This window comes from Elephantulus edwardii, unplaced genomic scaffold, assembly GCF_000299155.1.
Source record: "Elephantulus edwardii isolate Elephantulus edwardi_28Jun2011 unplaced genomic scaffold, EleEdw1.0 scaffold00004, whole genome shotgun sequence".
In the NCBI taxonomy this organism is placed as follows: Eukaryota; Metazoa; Chordata; class Mammalia; order Macroscelidea; family Macroscelididae; genus Elephantulus; species Elephantulus edwardii.
Window position 1 is genome coordinate 9,239,252 of NW_006399754.1, and position 21,356 is coordinate 9,260,607.

Genomic DNA, 21,356 nt, shown 5'->3' on the forward strand with positions numbered 1-21,356 from the left:
GAAACTCTATGAACTTGGAGAAACGATGAAAGTTATACAGGTGTTCAGGTCTTTTGTTCATAGGGTCCCTGTGAGTCTTCTACAACTCGACAGCACTTAACAACAACATGTGCCATTGAATCGCCTGTGATTCATAGTGACCCTATGTACAACAGCCCTAAACTCTGCCCTATCCTGTGCCACTCTCACCATCTCCGACACACCCACCTCCATAACTCCAGTCACTGAATCAATCCATCTCATCAAGGGTCTTCCTCTCCTGTGCTGTCTCTCCACTCTCCCGAGCATGACGTCGTTTTCCAAGGACTGGTCCCTTCTTGCAACATGCCCAAAGTATGTCAGACGAAGCTTCAGAATCCTTCCCTCTAAGGAGCAGCCTCACCCTCTCCAGGACAAACCTGTTTGTTTTCCTAGCTGTCCATGGTATGTTCAAGACTCTTCTCCAACACTCCTGCTCAAAGGCATCAATCCTCCTTCTAACAACAACATTGTTGTTGTGTTGTTGTTGTTATGTGCCATTGAGTCGCTTGTGACTCATAGCGACCCTATGTACAAGAGCCCTAAACACCATTCTATCCTGTGCAAACCTAGCCATCTCAAATGCACTCAATTCCCACTACTCCAGTCACAGAATCGATCCATCTCATTGAAGTTCTTCCTCTCCTGTGCCACCCCCTACTCTCCCAAACATGATATCCCTCTCCAAGGACCAGTACTTCCTTGCAACATGCCCATAGTATGTCAGACAAAGCTTCAGAATCCTTAAATCCAAGGAGCACTGCAACTTCACCTTCTCCAGGACAAACCTGTTTGTTCTCCTAGCAGTCCATGGTATATTCAATACACTTCTCCAGCACCACAGCACAAAGGCAGCAATTCTCTTTCTGTCATCCCTATTCACTATCCAGCTCTCTGATGCATAGCACATAATTGCAAAGACTATAGCCTGGATCAGGCCCAACTTAGTCTCCAGCCTGACAGCGTTGCTCTTCAGTACTCTTGAGAGGTCCCTCACAACTGACATTCCCAATGCAATTCGTCTCTTGATTTTCTGGCTGCTGGTACCAAAAGTGTTGACTGTGGAGCCAAGCAAACTAAAACTGTTAACTATCTCAATCTCTTCACCATCCATACTGATGCTGCCAATTAGCCCAGTGGTGAGAATCTTTGTTTTCTTGATGTTGAGCTTCAATCCATATAGAAGGCTGCAGTCCTTGACCCTCTGCAGCAAGCGCTTCAGGTCCTCCTCAGTTTCAGCAAGCAGGGTTGTGCCATCTGCATGACGCAGGTTGTTGACGATTCTTCCAACAATCCTGATGCCACATTCCTCCTCGTACAGCCCATCATCTCGGATGATCTGTTCTGCATACAGATTGAAAAGGTATGGAGACAGAATACATCCCATATGGTTCTTAAATATCAGTAACAGCTTTTCTTAAACTCTAAGTTTCCCAAGAATTACCTGACTTGCTAGCACAAGGACTCCTGTACTCCATTTCCAAAACCAGTTGCAGTCACATTGTTTCAGACTCACAGGGGCCTGTATTGGATTTCTGAGGCTGCGAGTGGAGGAGACCACCAATTTTTCTGCCAAGGAGTAGCTAGTACATGGATGTTAATTAATGCGGGTCTTCCTGATGCCTGGGGCTACAACTGTATGGCTCCAGGTGTGCTTATAATTCTCCGTGTACCTCTGTTGCTCATAAAGTTTTAAAAGGCCAGTTACTTCAGAAATGTGTGGCCAATCCTGCTTCCTAGTCTGTCTTGGTCTGGGAAAACCACAAAATTGAAAGTAGAGGTAAAAAAAAAAAAACATCAGAAGTGCTTACTAAATTTTTTTTAATGTTTGTATTTGTTTATTTTATCCTGCCAGGGAAGATGGGGTTTCTATACCAGAGAACAGATAAATTACTTACTTACATAGCAATTTTAACATCAGTGCTTCATACCCCAGTCCCCCATGGGATGGCATGACAGCCAGAGATGTTCTCTCCATCTACGGTGTTTTGTATCTGAGGAAAGAAACTCTGAAATGATAAATCTCAGCACTAGCTATACCAGCTGCCCATCTTCTCTCTGGAGAATTGAGAGAAGGACCTTAGCTTTCACAAATAAACGCATTTTCTCCGAGGAGATGAGAGTCCATGGGCTTATTATCCATAGAATGTAAACAGATGATTCCAGGGAAGCAGTTTCATTCTCTAAGGAAATCTCTGACTTTCAAGGCTTGTTTTTCATTCCAACGTCCTTTAGCCTAGAGGTCGGTATTTTTTTTTCTCTTTTCTTTTTCTTTTTTTTCTTTTTAATTTCATAGGAAGAGGGGGACTCTGAAAGTCATAACATGCTTACATATGAGCATGTTCTTAGAATATTAGTTCCTAGCTATTACCAGAGGTGCTAGATTCTGAAGCCGACTTGGATAATTAGATTAGGGTCTCATCTAGAATCTCATGATGTGTAGTCCCAAGTGGGACAGTTCTAGGAGAAAGTCCCTCTGACCCCTAAGCACAATGGCCGTGTCAGTCACATGTTACAGCATCCATATCTAACTGCCCCGGGCCAGCTGTGGAATATAGAGCAAGACACAGCCCCTCTACGTCTCCACTGTGTTAGTGGAGCTCGGAGATGCTTGAAGCTTGAAGCACATAATCGCTATTCATCCTTGGGGTTTTTTGTCCCAGACAGAATTAATAATTTCCTTTTACCTGTTCCCACAACAAATTGTTCTATTGGTTAGAGCATTTTTATTACACTTAGTTATATTCTAGTTTTCCTCAATGGAATAAAATTAACTGAGGAGAGTCACTAGTTTTTGAATACTTAGAGTGAATTCTGTTAAGTGTAAGAAGTTAGAAGAAAAAAAAAATAAGTTAAAAGAAAAAGAACACATCTTCAACAAATTTTATTGTTAATGGCAGTTGACTTGATTCTGACTCTTGACAGTTTCATGTGAAATAATTAAACGTTGCCCGACCTGTGCCATCTTCAAGGTTTCTGGTATGTTTGAGGCCACTGTTACGGTGTGTTTTAAGTTCCTTCCAAACTAGGTTACTCAAGTTCTAAATCTATATATAACAATATACTATTGTGGGCCATAGGGTGTTTTAATGGCTAATTTTTAAAAATTATTTTGGATCACCTTTCTTTGGAATGGATATAGATAATCTCTTCTGCTTGGTTGGCCTAAGAGCAAACTATAAAATAGATCTTTACAGTTACATCAGTTATTTTAGAGGTAAACTTATTTAAAAGAACTAATAATATGTAATTCACAGTTTACTAACCTTAGAATTTCACATATGCGTTTAAATAATTTATATTCAACTAGATATAATTAATTTCAATTTGGGGAAATTGGTCAAGTGTCAAAATTAATTATCTCTTGAATTTATAAACTATTTTACCTAGAATTTCACAATAACATTTAGAATCATTTAGGGGAGCTCTGGTGGTCTAGTGGAAAGGAGCTGTACTGTAATCCTGAAGGCACACCTTTGAGGCCACCAGCTCTTTCTTGAGAAAAGGATGGGCAGTCTCCTCCCATGTAATTAAATGCTTCTGAAAACCCTCCTAGGCTATGAGTCGGTTCTGACTCTACTAACTCTACTGTACACAACAACAACATAGTATTGACTGTTGTTATTGTTGTTACGTGCCATCGAGTCACCTGCAACTCAAAATGACCCTATGTACAACAGCCCTAAACCCTGCTCTATCTCATGCCAGTCTTACTGTCTCTGACACGTCCATCCCCATTACTCCAGTCATTGAATCAATCCATCTCATCGAGGATCTTACTTTCCTGTGATGTCCCTCTGCCCTCTCAAGCATGACTTCCTCCTCCAATGACTGAGTCCCCCCTTGCAACATGTCCAAAGTATGTCAGACAAAGCTTCAGAATCCGTGCCTCCAAGGAGCGGCCTGGCTTCACCGTCTCCAGGATGAAATTGTTTGTTCCCCATGATATATTCAGTACTCCTCTCCAGCACCACAGCTCAAAGGCATCAATCCTCTTTCTATTATCCCTAGTCACTGTCCAGCTTTCTGATGCCTAGAAAGTAATTGCAAAGACTATGGCCTGCATCAGGTTCACCTTAGTCTCCAGACCGACATCGTTGCTCTTCAGTACTTTGGAGAGAGGTCTCTGACAGCAGATTTTCCTAATGCAATTCTTCTTTTCATTTCCTGGCTGCTGGTACAAAGTGTGTTGATTGTAGAACCAAGCAAATTGAAGCTATTAACAATCTCAATCTCTTCACCATCTATCATGATGCTGCTAATCAGCCCAGTGGTGAGAATCTTTGTTTTCTTGATGTTGAGCTTTAATCCATATTGAAGGCTGCAGTCCTTGACCTTCTACAGCAAGCACTTCAAGTCCTCCTCAGTTTCAGCAAGCAGGGTTGTGTCATCTGCATAATCAGATTGTTGATGAGTCAACTTCCAATTCTGATGTCACATTTCTCCTCATAAAGCCCAGCCTCCCCCCAGATAATCTGTCTGAATATAGATTGAGAAGATAGGACACATCCTTGGCGCACACCCTTCACAGATTTGAACCATGCAGTGTTTCCTTGCTCTCTTCTGATGACAGCCTCCTACTCTACTTTTTTTTTTTTTATCAGCTTTCTCTTAGATAAGATAGATAAGATTTCAGGGAAGGTACAAACAGTGTGCTAGACTTCCTCATTACCTTGGAGTTAATTAAAATTTTAGAAATTCACAATTTTGCCACAGAATCTGAAGGTTATTATTTTTTACTGTGTTTAATGTGTTCATTTTGGGAAAAAACATGACTTTATTTATCTTCCTCATAAATCCATCTTTATTTATTTATTTTGTAATTACTTAATAATCCTCAATTTTCTTAATTAATTCTCATAGCCCAGATTATTTCTGTCTACTATATATTTTATCTTGGGAGCCCTGGGGGCCTTGTGTGTAAAGAGTTGCACTGGCAGGTAATTTGAATCCACTAGTTGCTCCATGGAAGAGAACAATCTCCTCCTGAGTGATTCACAGCCTCTGAAAACCCTCTGGAGTGTCAGTTATGAGTCGATTCTGACTTGATGGCACACAACCACAACATCATGTTTTGGAAATAGATCATCAGACCTTTATTCCTAATCTGGAACACACACACACACACACACACACAAAAAGTTCCCCTGCAATCGCACCATAATGGATAAGCTTTGCTGGCATTTGTAAAACTAGGAACATACCTGTCAGAGTCAGAGTAACACTGGAGGTAACCACCCCAACCAAATGGCAGATGAGTGATGGTCAACATCCTTGTGTTTGGTATTTTGTACATTTGCCATATTATAAATTAAATTTTAAAAAGAAACAGAAATGTGGAATTAACCATCACCAGAGGGAGGATCTTCTGCCCTTAAGCAGGTGTGTCTTTCAAAAGTTACATAAGAAAAGGCTTTCTCCTTGAAGGAAAAAGATGGAGCAATGTGGTGAAAACAAGCAGAGGGAACTAAGGAGTGTTTTGTCTCCAAACCTCTACTCTGGTACTTGTCACAATGAACAAGAAAAGCATCTTAACTCTTTTTCTGCATCTTTAGTCATTAACTATTTTGTGCTGAAGTTATGCGTGGGAAGGTACAAGCACAGTTATCAGTGTTTAAAAATAGAAAATTGTTTCCCTCTAATGCAAACTTGATTGTTTCAAATTGTCAGTCAAGCAAGACTCTCAGTGTGGAATAATTTCAAGAGCTTATAATGTATTTTTCTCCCCAGGGAACTGAAAAAAAAAAATCTATCTACTAGTTTCAAGGAGAATTAACTGATTAATATTTCTAAAAGTTTATTATACAACATTGAAAGAATGACAGGATTCTAAAAGGGATCATATAGAACTAGATTTTTTTTGTTTTATTCTTCTGATGAGATCATTAGGAAAATTAGTTTGTTATCTAGGCTTTTTATCATGATAGACATGAATAAGGAGAAAACCCTTTTGAACTGTGTGTCCCCCAAAACTATGTGTTGTTAAGTCCTAACTTGTGTGCTTGTGGCTATAATCCCACCTGGGAAGGGATTGTCTCTGTTGTGTTCATTAAATAGGATTGTTGTTGTTATGTGCCATCGAGTGCAGGATTTATCTTCATCCTCTTTTGAAATGCAAAAAAAATTAAGAAACACACTGACAAGCAGAAATAGAGGAAGAATGATCTCACTGTTGCAGTCGCTATGTCAGTCCATCTTGTAGGGGGTCTCCCTCTCTTTCTGTGACCCTCCAAGTTTCCCAGCATGCTGTCTTTTTCCAAGGACTGACACCCCCCTTTCAAGAGGTCCAAAGCCTGACACGAAGGTTCACCATCCTGGACTCTAGGGAGCACCCTGGTTGCACTTCCTCTTTATGTTGGAAATAAAGTTATTGGGTAAAAAATTTTAAGTTTCCTCTGTTATCATGATATAACCTCTTTCCCATTGTAAAAGATAATGTTTTTATTTCCCTACATATTAAAAAATACTGCTTTTTCCTTTCTTTAAATGCCATTGGGATCTCGAAGAAGACAGTAATCCATGTATTAACACATAGTAGAAACTCTAGGGAGCTTTGGTGGCCTCGTGGCAAGAAGCTGCACTGCAATCCCAGAGGCACACAGTTCAAATCCATCAGATGCTCTGCTGGAGAAGGAGGGAAGGAGGGGCAATCTCCTCCTGTACCACTCAGATCTGATTTGACGGTACATGCACAAAATAAAAAACAAACAAACAAAAAACCACATAGTAGAAACTCAAGCACAGTGCAGGAAAGCTATGTTCATTAGGTTCATAAATTGGAAAGTATTTTAATAACATTTTCTTTATTAGTAGGTTAATATTCTTCCACTGTCATGGAGGACATCAGCTTCCGGGCAATAGACCACAAATAGACGAATCAGTTGCTGGGAATATCGGGACAAGCTTCCTCAGGGTTCAGTTTGGTGTATTCATGGATATGTGTTTAGTTCACTGTCTCTCTCTGTTTTCTCCAGTACAGTGCTCTTAACCCCCGAGAATCCTGGGACATGTGGCATCCCACCCTGGTGGCCGAGGCGTTATTTGCTATTGCAAACATCTTCAGCTCCCTGCGTCTGATCTCGTTGTTTACTGCAAATTCTCACCTGGGACCTTTGCAGATATCTCTGGGAAGAATGCTCCTTGATATTTTGAAGTTTCTATTCATATACTGCCTTGTGCTCCTGGCATTTGCAAATGGACTCAATCAATTGTATTTCTACTACGAGGAAACAAAAGGCTTAAGCTGCAAGGGCATACGCTGTGAAAAACAGAATAATGCATTTTCAACGTAAGTCAAGGAGACATTTGTATCTGTTTCTCTGTGTAAAACCCACCCTATGAATTTGAAACCCCCCCAACAAGTGATTGGAAAGAAAATATGAAAATAAAATTATACTTAATACAGAACCAAAATTAATATGAGATTAAAAAGAGATTAATCCTTTTGACATTAAAAATATTCAACTCCTCTAAGTTTTAGTTAAATAGTCTTCTATTTTTGTTGATGGATAAGGAAAGCATTACATATTTTTACAATGTGGAATTAAAAACCATATGTACATTAATGTCTTAAAAACCAAATCATTACCAGTTGCTGTTAGATAGATTCAGACTTGATGGTGACCGCATATGTGTGAGAGGATTTTCAATGACTATTTTTTTTTCTTTCATAAATTACCAGGCCATTTTAAAAGGCAACATTTCTTTCAAGCACTTAATACTTGGTTAGTAGCCAAGCCTCTTACGTTTATACCACCCAGGGTCTCCACCTACAAGTTGCAAGCACATCAAAAAGTTAATATCTGTGTAAAACTGGTCATCGATATTTTCTCCAATCTTCTCTCATGTGTTTTCTAGGTACTAAGATTCCCAGTCATCTTCTTGCCCTAATATTGATAAGGAAATATATGTTACAAAGTAATTTCATTATCAGTCCAAGTATGGTAAATATTGTTGTTGTTGTTGTTGTTGTTATGTGCTGTCAAGTCACTTGCAACTCATAGCGACCCTATGTACAACAGCCCTAAACTCTGTTCTGTCCTGTGCCAATCTCATTGTCTCTAACACACTCATCCCGATTACCCCAGTAACTGAATCAATCCATCTCCTAGAGGGCCTTCCCCTCCTGCGCCTTCCATCCCCCCTCCCAAGCCTGATGTCCTTCTCCAAGGACTGGTCTATCCTTACAGCATGACCAAAGCATGTCAGACAAAGCCTCAGGATCCTTGCCTCCAAGGAGCCACCCAGTTTAACCCTCTCCAGAATGAATCTGTTTGTTTTCTTAGCAGTCCATGGTACACTCAAAACTTCTCCAACACCAAAGCTCAAAGGCATCAATTCTCCCTCTATCCTCCCTAGTCGTTGTCCAACACTCTGATGCATAACAAGTGATAACAAAGACCATGGCCTGTATCAGACGCACCTTAGTCTCCAAAGAGACACCGTTGCTCTTCAGTACTTTAGAGAGGTCCCTAACAGCAGACTTTCCCATCGCAATACATCTTTTAATTTCCTGGCTGCTGGTGCCAGGAGTGTGATTGTGGAGCCAAGCAAACTAAAGCTGTGCACAATTTCAATCTCTTCATATATATAAAATATATATTATAAATTTACTCCATTTTATTTATCTGTCAGTTTGTTGTTCTATGTTGGCTTGCATGTAGCTCTGATGATGGGGTGGTGGCACTATGCTTAAAATACAGAGGGGTCACTCATAGGGTGTGGGTTTCCATAGAGTTTCCAGTCCAAGACCAATCAGGGAAGAGGCCAGGCCTCCTACCTCTAAGATAATGGACTGTTAAAAATCCTATAACCAGCATCAGAATGTAGCGCTAGATGAGGTCCTCAGATCGGAAGGCACTCAGAAAAACACAGAGAAGAACTTCCTCTCTGTAGCAGAATCTCGCTGGCTGGCATGGATGGAGAAAAGTTTACAGTCAAGGAACGACCTTCAGTTAGCGAATGTATGAAGTGTGAATCTAGGAAAATGTAAAATTATAAAAAAATTAAATGGAAAGCATAAAGATCAATATCCTAGACCAAAGTGAGCTCAAATGAATTGCCATTGAGAATTTTGAATCCAAGAATAGTCTTTTATGCTGAGAATGACGAAGAATGGAGTTGTAGTCATCATCCAAAGGAAACATATCAAAATCTATTGTGAAATACAGCTGAAAAGAAAGACTAAAATGCCAAAATGGGCATCAGAAATGTCTCTGAAACTTGCTGATTGTAGCAATGGAAGAAATGATGAAGAGACCTGAATAGAAGATTTCAAATGATGGCTTGAGGGGGCAAAGCAAAGAATTATAATGAGATATGCAAAGAAATGGACTAGAAAACCAAGAAGGAACAAGAAGTTTGGCATTTCTCAAGCTGCAAGAACTGAAGAAAATATTAATGCCCTAGATTCCAGTCACCCAGTCTGTGAAGAGGAATGTAGCATCAGAAGAGGAGGAAGACTCATCGATAAGATTTGTTAAGCAGAGGACACAACCTTGTTTGCTGAAGGTGATGAGGATGTGAAACACTTGCTACAGAAGATCACACAATGCACTTTCAATAAAGAGTGCATCTCAATGTCAAGAAAACAAAAGTTCTCACCACTGGACCTGCAGGCCACATTATAATAGATAAGGGGAGGGGGGGAACTGAAACTGTCAACTTCATCTTACTTGGATTTACAATCAACATACTTGGTACCAGAAGTCAGGAAATCTAGAGATATATTGCATTGGAAAAATATGCAGTGAGGGGCCTCTCTAAATTACTGAGGACAAATTGTTAGTCTGAGGGCTAAGGTGCACCTGCCTCAGTCTTTTCAATCACTTGCTACGCTGCTGAGAGCTAGACAATGAATAAGGATGACAGAAGAAAAATTGATGCCTTTGAGTGATGGTGTTGGAGAAGAGCCCTGAACATCCCATGAACGGATACATCTTGGAGAAGGTGAAGCCCGAATGCTCCTCGAAGACAAAGTTGGCAGAGTCTTGTCTCACATCCTTTGGGCCTGTTGCTAGGAGAGGCTATTCTTGGAGAGGGACGTCATGCAGTTACTTGCCAGATAAGACAGACCATTACATTTCTGGCTACTAACCAGAAGGTTGGAAGTTTGAACTCACCCAGAAGTGCTTAGGAAGAAAGACCTGGGAATCTATGTCTGAAAGTCAACCATTGTGAACCGGAGGAAGCACAGTTCTACCCTAACGCAGGATGGTCTCCATGAGCCAGAATCAGCTTCATGAAAGCTGGTTTGTTGTTCTTTTAATACTTGTTTGGGCTTAATTTTGGTTTATTTGTTTTCTTTTTAGTTTAAGTGTTTGTGCGTGTGTGTGTCTTTGTGTACTGTCTTGTCAAGTCAGAACCAACGTAGAGCTGACCCTCTGGTGAGTTTTCTTTTCTTTTTTTTTAAATTTTGTTTTAATGAAAGTTTAGAGAGACTAAATTTCCATTTATTCATTGTTGCACTTTTCTCCCTGCTCCCCCTCCCCCACAATTCACTTGTCTTCTAAAAAGTAAAAGAAAAAATTCTTTCATTGTTATACAATCCCTCCCCCCACGTCCACTCCACTATGCTACCTTCGTTCTGGACTCCTATCATAACAATAATATCTAATCCTATGTCCCTTTTAAACAGTTCTCTCCCTCATCTGTTTCAATGCAGTATACATCTTTTATCCCATCTTGCTCAGTCTCCTCTCAACCCCTATGTCAGTCCTCTTTTGTAACAGTGGCATTATGCCATATTTGTCTTTTTGTGACTGAGATATTTCACTCAGCATAATGTCCTCCAGGGTCACTCATTTTGTGAAATATTTCATGAGTTCCTTGTTTTTCAATGCAGCATCGTATTCCATTGTGTGACTATACCACAGCTTCTCTATGGAAGCAGATTACCCCTCAGCATATGAATAAATATGTTGAGTGGTTTTCCTATATAGTGACCCCAATGTGAAAAGATAGTTGTTTTGTAGTTGGCTTTGGAAGCCAGGTCTCTGTGGAAGGCCTCTTAGAATGTGATGTGATGTCAGGGAAAACAGTAACTCCTCAGATTGCAGGGAATCAGTAATTTTACATAAGTGAAACTGCTTAGCGAAAAATCCTCTTGTTTTGATTTAGAATCTCTTTTCATTTTTATCTAATATGTAGACACCATTTTCATTAATCAAAATCTGTTTTTCATAACATAATTACAAACTAACATTATCTACTCTAAGACCTTGACATCTTTCCTCCTCAGTTGTTTTGTCAATTATGAGGCAGCTTGACTTTGGGGAATTTTATCATTCTTTTTAGGAAAATAATTACAATGTGGTCTTTTGTAACTGTTTACTAAGGAGGACAACTTGTATTTGTATAACATTATACTATGGTCTGATAAGGTTTGCTAAAAACAAACGAGTCTCCGTTTCAATCCTTTCCATTTAGTTTAGATCTTCCTCATCTGATGCTACTTCTTTTTTTCTTTTTTTAATTAAATTTTATTAATTTTAATGAACATTTACAAAGATTTTGGATTCCCATTCATTCATTGTTGCACTATTTTCTGTACCCTCCCCGAGTTCGTTCCTCTTTTTTCCCCCCTTGAAAGTCTGTTGTATTTGTCCAGTTGCCACAGTGCTTGTCAAAACCAGTTCTGATTAATCTCCTTTGTCAGTGTGTCCCTTGCCATTCCCTATCACTCCTCCCTGAGAGAGACTTCACCCTGATTCATAAGGAAAAGGGGATGGCATATCCTCTTAGCTACTTCCTGCTGAAAAGGGACGCTGTAGGTTTCAGGGTGAAGATCTTCTCTCACTACTCTAAAGGGTTCCCTTGGCAGTAGGAAACACATAGACTATTGTGGAGATTGATTTTGGAATTTAGATGCACTTTTATCAATTGTGCTTAGCCTTACATGTTCATATCCTTGAAGATGTATCATGGAAGTGTTGCAGCCTAGAAGATACAAATTTAACTAACAAGTTAAAAGTACATGAGCTGATGCTACTTCTTAAAGTAAGATAAAGAGAGTTTACTTTTAATAAAATCTCAGGAATTAGGGTATTTGCTGGAATTTACAAAATTTTCCCAGTAAAAAAAAAAGTGTTAACATTTTTTGGTCTACTTTGTCATCTTATGGGATTGACTATATGCAATTTTAATTGAAGATGTCAAAAGCCACAGTGCTTTGGCATTGCTGTCAATCCTCCCTTTGTAACTTTTAAAGGGTGACAGAGCCCTTAGAGATCAAGAACAAGAACAACAACAAACCGAAAAGCCCCAGTGTGAAGTAAAGTGTATGTCTCAGTGATATCACTGACAAGTAGCATGTTAAGTCTAGTTATAAGTTACCCACTTTCTCCATATATAACTACAATTATATTGCATCCTTATATTTGTTGTGTTATATCCACCAAGATGGATTTCCATATACTTAGGATCTATCACTGGCCTTCACTCAATAGCTTGGAGAAGAATCAGCAAACACTTTCTATAAAGAAACAACTACTTCAGTCTTTGTGGCTCATGTGTTCTCTGTTGCAACTAATCAAGTCTGTAAAAGTATAGAAAAAGACCACATATGATAAAGTGTGGCTGTGTTTATGAACATTGAAATATAATTTTTACATAATTCTTAAAAATAATATTAATCTTCTGATGTTTTCGCTAGTGATTTGTAAATATAATAATTATTCTTAACTCAGGGGTTGTAAAAAAATGTACTGGAAAAACAAAAATATAACTCCTACCCCTAGGAAAATAAACAATCCTTTCAAAGCTCTTAATGCCCAGCAAAAATTCAACACATTAGATTGTGTTAATTTGATTTTATTTTGAGGCTTTTAATTAAGTTTAGCTTTATGATTGCCACAAATTACTGTTTCGCTGTTGATATTTTTAATCAGACATGTATAACAGTAGCCGATTTCTATTGTTATATCTGACATTATTCAATAACAAAGTTTCCACTCACATTTTTGGGCATGTTGCTAGGAGAAGTTATTCTTCAAAGGGGGACATCGTGCTTGGAATGGTGAAAGACAAGAAGACCCTCAACGAGACATATTGACTCAGTGACTGCAGCAGTGAGCTCAAGTGTGTCAGAGATTGTGAGGATGGCAAAAGATAGGACAGGGTTCAGATTTGTTGTTCATAGGATCGCTATGGGTCACATTTGACTTGATGGCATATAACAACAACAACATATTACTATTCAGTGATGATTCAACTTTGTAATCTTTTTCCAGGTTATTTGAGACTCTGCAGTCCTTGTTTTGGTCAATATTTGGGCTCATTAATTTATATGTCACCAATGTCAAAGCCCAGCATGAGTTCACTGAGTTCGTTGGTGCCACCATGTTCGGGACATACAACGTCATCTCTCTGGTCGTCCTCCTCAACATGTTAATAGCGATGATGAATAATTCCTACCAACTTATTGCTGTAAGTTGACTCATGTTATCCCCATATCTGTTCTATAATGTCTTTCCCCTAGCTATTACATATCTAATTATTGTAGGAAATAAAATCCGTCATCTACCAGATTGATAAAAGATGATGGAATTTTAATATGAATGGTTTATTTCAGTAAGTTGCCCACTTTTTCTATAAATAAATACAGTTATATTGTATCCTTGAATTTATTATGTTAAACCTACCAAAATGGATTTCCAAATATACCATGATTTGCATTATATATGATGTGTAGTTATTTTTTTTATCATCATCTATGGTTATAAAATAGGGAGCTCTGGTGGCATAGTGGTAAAGGCCTGCACACAGTCTCAAAGGTACATAACAGTTCAAATCCACCAGCTGCTCCACAGAAGGACGGGCAATCTTCTGCGTGATTAACTACTTCTGAAAACCCTCTGGAGGGTCAGCTATGGATTGGTTCTAACTAGACAGTACACAGCATAGTTATAAAGACTAGAACCTCCATACCAGACAGTTGCTGGCTATAGGAAGAAGTAAATAAAATAAGAATAAAATTAAAAATTTTTTTAAAAGTAGAAAAAAGAAGAAGTATGTGAGATATGACTTAAAAACCAGCAGCTTAGATCTATGCTGTACTTTGGGGGTTTGCACTGTCTGTTTAACTTAAAATTTTGATAGACGCAAACTCCTGCTACCTTGGCAAATACCAGAGTGCCCAGAAAAGAATCTGTCAAGAAAGAAAGCCACAGGTTTTTCAGCTTCTAATAATTTAGGGAAAGCAATGTAGAAATATCCCTAAATATCTAAATAACCCTATGTTTGTTTGTTTGAAACTCTGTCATTCAAACATCATGATTTAATTTATACATTTATTCACATAACAAATATTTTTTTAGTGTAGACTCTATTGCCAGCCACTGTTCTAGGAATGAAGGGCGCTATTACAAAGACCGAGACAGTCATTTAGCCCTTTGAACTTAAGACACTACTGATTTAGCCATTAGTAAACAATAGCAACAAAACCCACAACAACAACAACAAATACCACATGGTGAAAGAAAATTTATATCTTAAGAATTTTATAGTGATACTATAGACAAGTAGCATTTTATAAGCTTAATTAGAAGTTGCTCACTTTCTCCATAAATAACCACAATTCTACTGAGCCCTTGATTCTATTGTTAAAATTACTGGATTTATAAAGTATTTCAAAGGTATAATGAATCATACAGGTTTCATTTTTATGGGACTCTCTGGCCTTATTTATAGGTAAAAGTTCATTAAAAATCTTGTATATCTGAGAAATTTTGACATACAGTACTTAAATATTTGCTTCAGAAGTTCTGTACTCTAGTGAACACATTTCTAAAATGTAGATTCTCTTTTATAGAACATACACATGCACTCACATACACACGAAAGCCTCTAATTATCAGGCTATAGATAGAAAGGCTGCCAAAACGTTGCATCCTGTAAAACTTCAGATGTCTCAGCTTCATCAAGAAGAGAACATTATACAAGAATAGTAAGAAATTTTCTTTTTGCTTCTTTTTGAGTTATTTTACTAGGTTGCTTAATTACAGAGATGAGCATCATTGTGAATCTCTATCTTTATTTAGATCAAACTTTAAAACTACTTGAAAGGTGAACAGACACAGAGAACCAGAGACACAAGTACCTCCCAGCACCCTGTTTCCAGTGTGATGAGCATACCAAAAATGTTCACTTTTACCTGCCTCCGAACAATGAAACTTATCCAAAAATGTTTCTTTCTTTATACTGCCACCCTTACCTAACTAAAATAGCCCATGGGTAACACGAAGCTAAGTGCTTAACCTAAAGGAACCTCAGAAGGCAATTGCTTCTGGAAGGTTATAGCTTGGCAATGCCTCCTGCATAATTGCTTCGTAAAAGTTATAGCCTTCAAAGTCCTATGGTGTGCAGTTCCACTCTGTACACACGAGGTCACCTTGAGTTGGAATTAACTCATTGGCAAGTGGTTCTTGTCTGCTTGCTCTTATCTCAAGGATATGTAAAGTAAAGCATGGGGAAAGAAGAATATGTCATACCTAGAAGAAGGAATCAGCTGTTACAGGCCACTTCTACAGTCTGTCTACTGCTCACTCATTCATTTGTTCATCAGACGTTTCTTGCATACCTAATAATGTGCCAAGCGCATGCTTGCATTTTGTATACAGATAAAAATAGACAAAGCCCCTGCTATGAACAAAAATCTAATAGTGACAAAATCAATTCAGTGTTTAATTTTAGGATTAAGATATTTAACAGCAAAAAAGTACCCAAGTGCAGAAGAGAGCACGATGACTTGCTGTGAGGACAGAGAGGATGCCTTTGGTTGCTAGATCTCAACGTGAGCTTCCTAGAGTGGGAATACCGAAGCTGTTTGGAATGATTTATTGGAATGAGAAGGTGGTATTTGGGTCAGGTCAGAGAATATAGACTTTATTGTCATGAGCTTAGAACTCTTTCTCTCTAGCATTTTCCAACAACTATACACACTGTTATAGACTCTGTCAGCATCTCAAACCAAACAAGAGTCTGTGTTGTGATTAAGAGAAAATAAAGAGGTCAGGAAACTACTTAATTAGACTAAGGTCTAGTATAATGAGATTCCATGAGAACCAAAGAATCAGGGGCAGCATTGCTAGCCATAGGCAAATATTTTTTTTCCCCCAAGCAGTCAACTTTTTATGACCTTGAACCAATTCTATTGAATTGGCTCCATGGCTCCAGCAATTTGCAATTATTATAGCAAAAAATACCTAACTTCTTGATTAATGCAGCACAGTCCATCAGAATCTATATCTTGTTTAAAGAGAAAACAAACTGTTCCTCTTTGCTATGGTAAAAGAGAAAGAATGAAGGGGGGAGAGAAAGAGGAAGAGCGTGGCTTCTGTGCTTCCCATCCACCCATCCATTCAATGGAATATTTGATAAATAACAGTGGAGGCTGTACATTTTTTAGACATGATGATTCTTGTTCAAAGCCCAGTTTGTCCAGTATCTAGACTAAAACCTATAATGCAGATAGTAGACGTGTGTGTGTGTGTGTGTGTGTGTGTACACATACATCTCTGTATAAGCATACAGACATCTGTCTCTCTACATCTATATATCTACCTATGTATCTATCATCTATATCTATCTACCTATCTTCACCAACACATAGCAACAATATTAGAATGAAATGTAATCTGAGATTATTTTTTCCTAAAATCTGGATTCTCTTTTATGTTAGTGGATTGTAGTAAACTACTTTGAATTACCTATGTACCTACCATCTGCAACCTTCTACTTCCCAGATTTTCTGCTTAAACCAGATTTATGGATAATTTAAGAGGCAACTAGCTTCCCTTAATCAAATTACTACAAATGTTCCAAAGTTAATGGTTGTGGTTGAACATAGTGAACGTAATTTAACGTCACTGAATTGTACCAGTGAAGACGCAGAAATAGCAAATGTTCTGTTCCCTATATACTTACCACAATAAAAAGGAATGTTGCTAAATGTTCTCAAGTGGCTAATAAAAAGATTTAAGTCAGAAATGGTGAGGAAGGTAGCCTCAGGTATGCCATTAGCTGATATTTTTTAGTCAAGGTTATATCAAGGTTCAATACTGTACCAAAGAGAGCATTTCCTACTACATTTGTTAGATGAGTTTATGCCTGAAGCCTGAAGGTTGACAAGAATTATCCACCACAGAAACATATCAGAAAAGTTTGCTCCCCTGCCAACATGGGAAGGCTGAGGTAGGAGCATCTGTGAAGGTGCCATTTACCTAGACAGGAGTTCAAGGGATTACATGCGATACTGAGCTTCCATTTCTGGCCAGAACCTAATGAAATAGAGTGACATAAGCCAACACTGCAGGAAGTATGGATTCATACGTCAACAGACAGTCTCAACATAGAATAGCTTTAGATACCTTTTTCACTGAAGAGGGAAAGACAGGAATGACCTAAGAGCTGTGCTTCCTTACCTTAGTAAGCTATCCTCTGAAATGTTTTAGATAATTACCTCTGGAAGTCAATGGTGGTTTTGAAAACTAGTTAATTAATGTTCCAAGAGCCACTCAAAGTCAAGTTACAAGCTCTCAGTGAGGCTTATCTCACCTTATTAACTAAGAACTCAGTCAGCTGTTACCATGTTCTTCTGTTTAGGACCACGCAGATATAGAATGGAAATTTGCTCGAACAAAGCTCTGGATGAGTTATTTTGAAGAAGGAGGTACACTGCCGACTCCCTTCAATGTCATTCCGAGCCCCAAGTCTCTCTGGTACCTGATCAAATGGATATGGACACACTTGTGCAAGAAAAAGATGAGACGAAAACCAGAAAGCTTTGGAACAATAGGGGTAAGAACACGTTATATTTGTCTTACACTGGTGTTTTGTTTTTGTGGGTTCTCCCCCACCCCCACCCCCGCTGTGGACTTGAATATACATCCGCTTATCCTCTTATTTGCATTGTTAGATTCCAAAGACTAAGTCATCATGTGAAAAGCAGCACGGTGTGAAAATAGAGAAAGACCACCTTAGAACACAAAATGTAGAGTAACCACATCATCCCATAACTGCCAACTTCATTCCATAATTGACAAGTCCTTCTGAATCATGAGGTAGCCAAGCTGCCACATAATCTTAACCACCGTGTTGGTTACTGTGGGATCAGCATTCGTAATATGCAAAATAGTCAGCAAATTTGCCTTTCAACTCTTACAACAAAAGTGAAATATCAAAAGATGAGATAGTTGATAAGTGAGGGGTAGGGATATTTATGGCCACTATTGCATATTTTATGCATCTGAAAGTTGGACAATGAATAAGGATGACCAATAAAAGAATCAATGTCATTGAGTTGTGGTGTTGGTGAAGCGTAATTGATGTCCCATGGACTGCCAAAATAAGGAACAAATATGTTTGGACAACGTGCAGCAAGAGTGATCCTTAGAAGTGAGGATAGTGAAATTGTGTCTCATATACCCTGGGCATATTGTGAGGAGGTGCAAGTCCTTGGAAAAGGGCATTATGCTTAGTAAGGTGGAGGGTTGGTAAAGGAAGAGAAGGCTCAGTCCCAGCTCATGGCCACCCTACGGACTGCAAAGTAAAGTTGCCCCAGTGGGTTTTGTTGACGTAAACTATATAGAAGTTCTCCAGACCCTTCTCATATGGAGCCACTGAATGAATTCAAAATATCAACCTTTACGTAAATAACTAATTTCAAACCACTTGTACTGCCTCCAGTTACACTACACACTGTTATTTTAATTGTACCCAAATGTTGTTGTTGTTGTTGGTAAGTGCCAGTGAGTCGCAGGCAACTCATAGCGACCCTATGAAGGAGAGTCCTCTGCGCTTGGGTGTCTCTCATCCACTCTCCAGATTCATAGGGTTTCCAGAGGCAAGCTATTATGGAAGTGAATGCCACTCCTCCTTCCAATGTACCCAAATAGATCCTTCCAAAATAATCAAACACCCAAACACCCACACAGCAATACTTAGAGAACTACACACCTCTCTCTTTGCACTTTTATTTCTATTATTTTTCAGTACCATTACCACTTATGGTATTTCACATTGTTTCTCCCTCTAGAATGTAAGCTTTCGGAGGGCTTAGCTTTTGCCCTTAAATGTACTTCAACTCTGAACAAATTCATATGTAACAGAGCAAACTGATATCCAATCCCGTACATCCTCAAGGTTGTTCATCTGCTCTAGTCCATTGTTGCAGCCACTGTGTATTTTGAGTGCCTTCTAGTGTAGGAGACTCATCTTCCAACATTATATATGCCAGTATTCTGTTGGGATCCATCGGGGTTTAATTGGCTAATTTTCCAAATTGTATCACCAGGTCTTTCTTCCTAGTCTGTCTTATTCTAGAAACACTACTGTAGCTTGTCTATCATGGGTGACCTGACCCTGCAAGTATTTGAAACGTTGGATGACACTGCCCTCAGTATCATAGCAACATGGAAGTCACCACAATATGACAGACAGGTGATGGCCCAAGAGGGCAGGAAGCCTATTTTAATCACTTGATTTCTCTAGTGCTTAGAACAGGTCCCTGAATGGAGCATATGCATCATATGCATTTGCATAAATGTCTCAATTAACTAATTGAATCAATATTATCATTTTAATATCCTATACCAGAAAATTTATAATGGGTTTAACTGCTCAACATTTGGCTTCCACTCCAATCTTATGCTAGCAATTTCCATATCACTTTTTTTTAGCAGATAAAGGACATTTATTCAATTATAGAAGTGACCAAGGGATTCAAGGTTGCAACCCATCCTTGGCGCATATGTCTTGACCCACCCTTTTCCCTACTCCAACATTCAACACCTCTCCCTTCTCCATATCACTTTTTATTACAAGAAGTTGTGTTGAAAAGAAAAACAAATTGAGAACTGCTCAAAGCTTTTGTCCTGGAATTCTGCTTGATTTTCTTTCCTTTATAAATATCTTTTATGATGGAAACATTCTAGAAATTATGGCAAAATATACAAACTCAGACCTTTGTTTTAAACAAATCACTGACTGAGAACAGTCATTCCTTCTTTCTCATTTTATTTCCTAGTTTTTAAAGTTCTCTTACTGATATTTTGGGAATTAACAAGCTAGAAGTCATTAATCACTTTGATCTCTCAAAGAAATTGTCCTATATTCTAACATGCCTTTACTTTACACCATGGACCTAAATAAGCATCCCAAGTCCTATTTGTATTCTGAATACTTCTCCTGCTCTCAATCCTGTCCTTTCTCCACTTAGCTGGGACTTGGGGTGAGCACCAGTGTCATCAAAGCCAGCGAATGCTCTGTAAATGTCCTCTTTACCTTAGAGGACAGACTATCTGCATTTGTACGCTCTTTGTTGAGTTTCCATCATTTAATGTATAGGGAAAGAAATGATATATAACGTTTATGAAGAAGCTCTATCTCTAAAAGGCAGAAGTGAAAAGTAAATTAAAGTCTTAATAGAAGAATTAAGAGTGCCAAAAAGCCTTTGATTTTCCTATAAATTAATTTCAATTTTTATTAACTCCTATTAGTTCTTTGTGCAGACATGTAAAGACAAGACATGCATATTTATTAAAGGATAAGACTGAAGTATCAATCACTTTTATTATATAGACAAGGCATGGCTTAGAAATAGCATTGCACTTCAAAGAGACCTTAGAAGTAATTCGGTTTAATCATGTCCTTTAATAGAAAACTTGTTGGCCAGCTCTCCAGACCCAAGCCATTGTATCTGCCATCTGGCCGGCACCACAAGGTAAAAAAGGGCCTCAGAAGGACCTCCCTTCAAAATCTACTCCACCAAGTGCATGCTTCAGTGTGGCCTAAAAGGTTATTGGGAGCAGCAATGCTCACACCCCTAGATGCCAACAAATCCTTGCCCAGCCTTCAAGCAGCCAGGCCGCTGGCGAACCAACTTCCCTTGTTGTAAAGCTCATCCTCTGCACCTACACGGAGAACAAACTGATGGCCACCCAGCAGTCCTGCCTCCTGAACTCCTCAGTCTAGTGGATGAGGACTGTGGCTGCCTGGACTTGAGGACCCCAATTACCATAGCCGAGCCCACGTTGACTATAATGGTAGTGGGTTGTCCAGCAAGTGTCGACAATGCTCAACATCATCTGGAAACTACACATACTGTACCATCCCCAGCCTTCTGGAAAAGTAGAATGGGCAAATGACCTTCTCAAGGACCAGCTGACCAAACTTAGCCTTGAGCTTCCCAGGGAGCCATCTCCCAGCCTTTCTTCTCCATCCTCATGATGACACCTCTTAGCAGGAAGCAGCCAGAGAGATTGTGTCACCTCTATATAACCAAAAGGAATTCACTGCCCCTTGCTACCCCTCTCTGGCCTGGGAGAGCAAACCTTGCCCAA

The 21,356-nt window shown here is 38.9% G+C and overlaps 1 protein-coding gene across 6 annotated transcripts in view; it reads left to right on the plus strand.

Annotated features, from left to right (window-relative positions):
• TRPC4 (transient receptor potential cation channel, subfamily C, member 4) overlaps positions 1–21,356 on the plus strand; it is a 203,891-nt gene that overhangs the window by 154,581 nt on the left and 27,954 nt on the right. For 4 of the 6 annotated variants that reach the window (XM_006879533.1, XM_006879538.1, XM_006879535.1 and 1 more), the window contains 3 exons: positions 6,993–7,306; positions 13,248–13,443; positions 17,620–17,814. In XM_006879533.1, coding sequence (XP_006879595.1) covers positions 6,993–7,306; positions 13,248–13,443; positions 17,620–17,814 — 705 coding nt within the window. Of the gene's footprint in view, positions 1–6,992; positions 7,307–13,247; positions 13,444–17,619; positions 17,825–21,041; positions 21,047–21,356 lie in introns of all 6 variants that reach the window. The other 2 variants (XM_006879534.1, XM_006879537.1) reach the window with 2 other exon arrangements.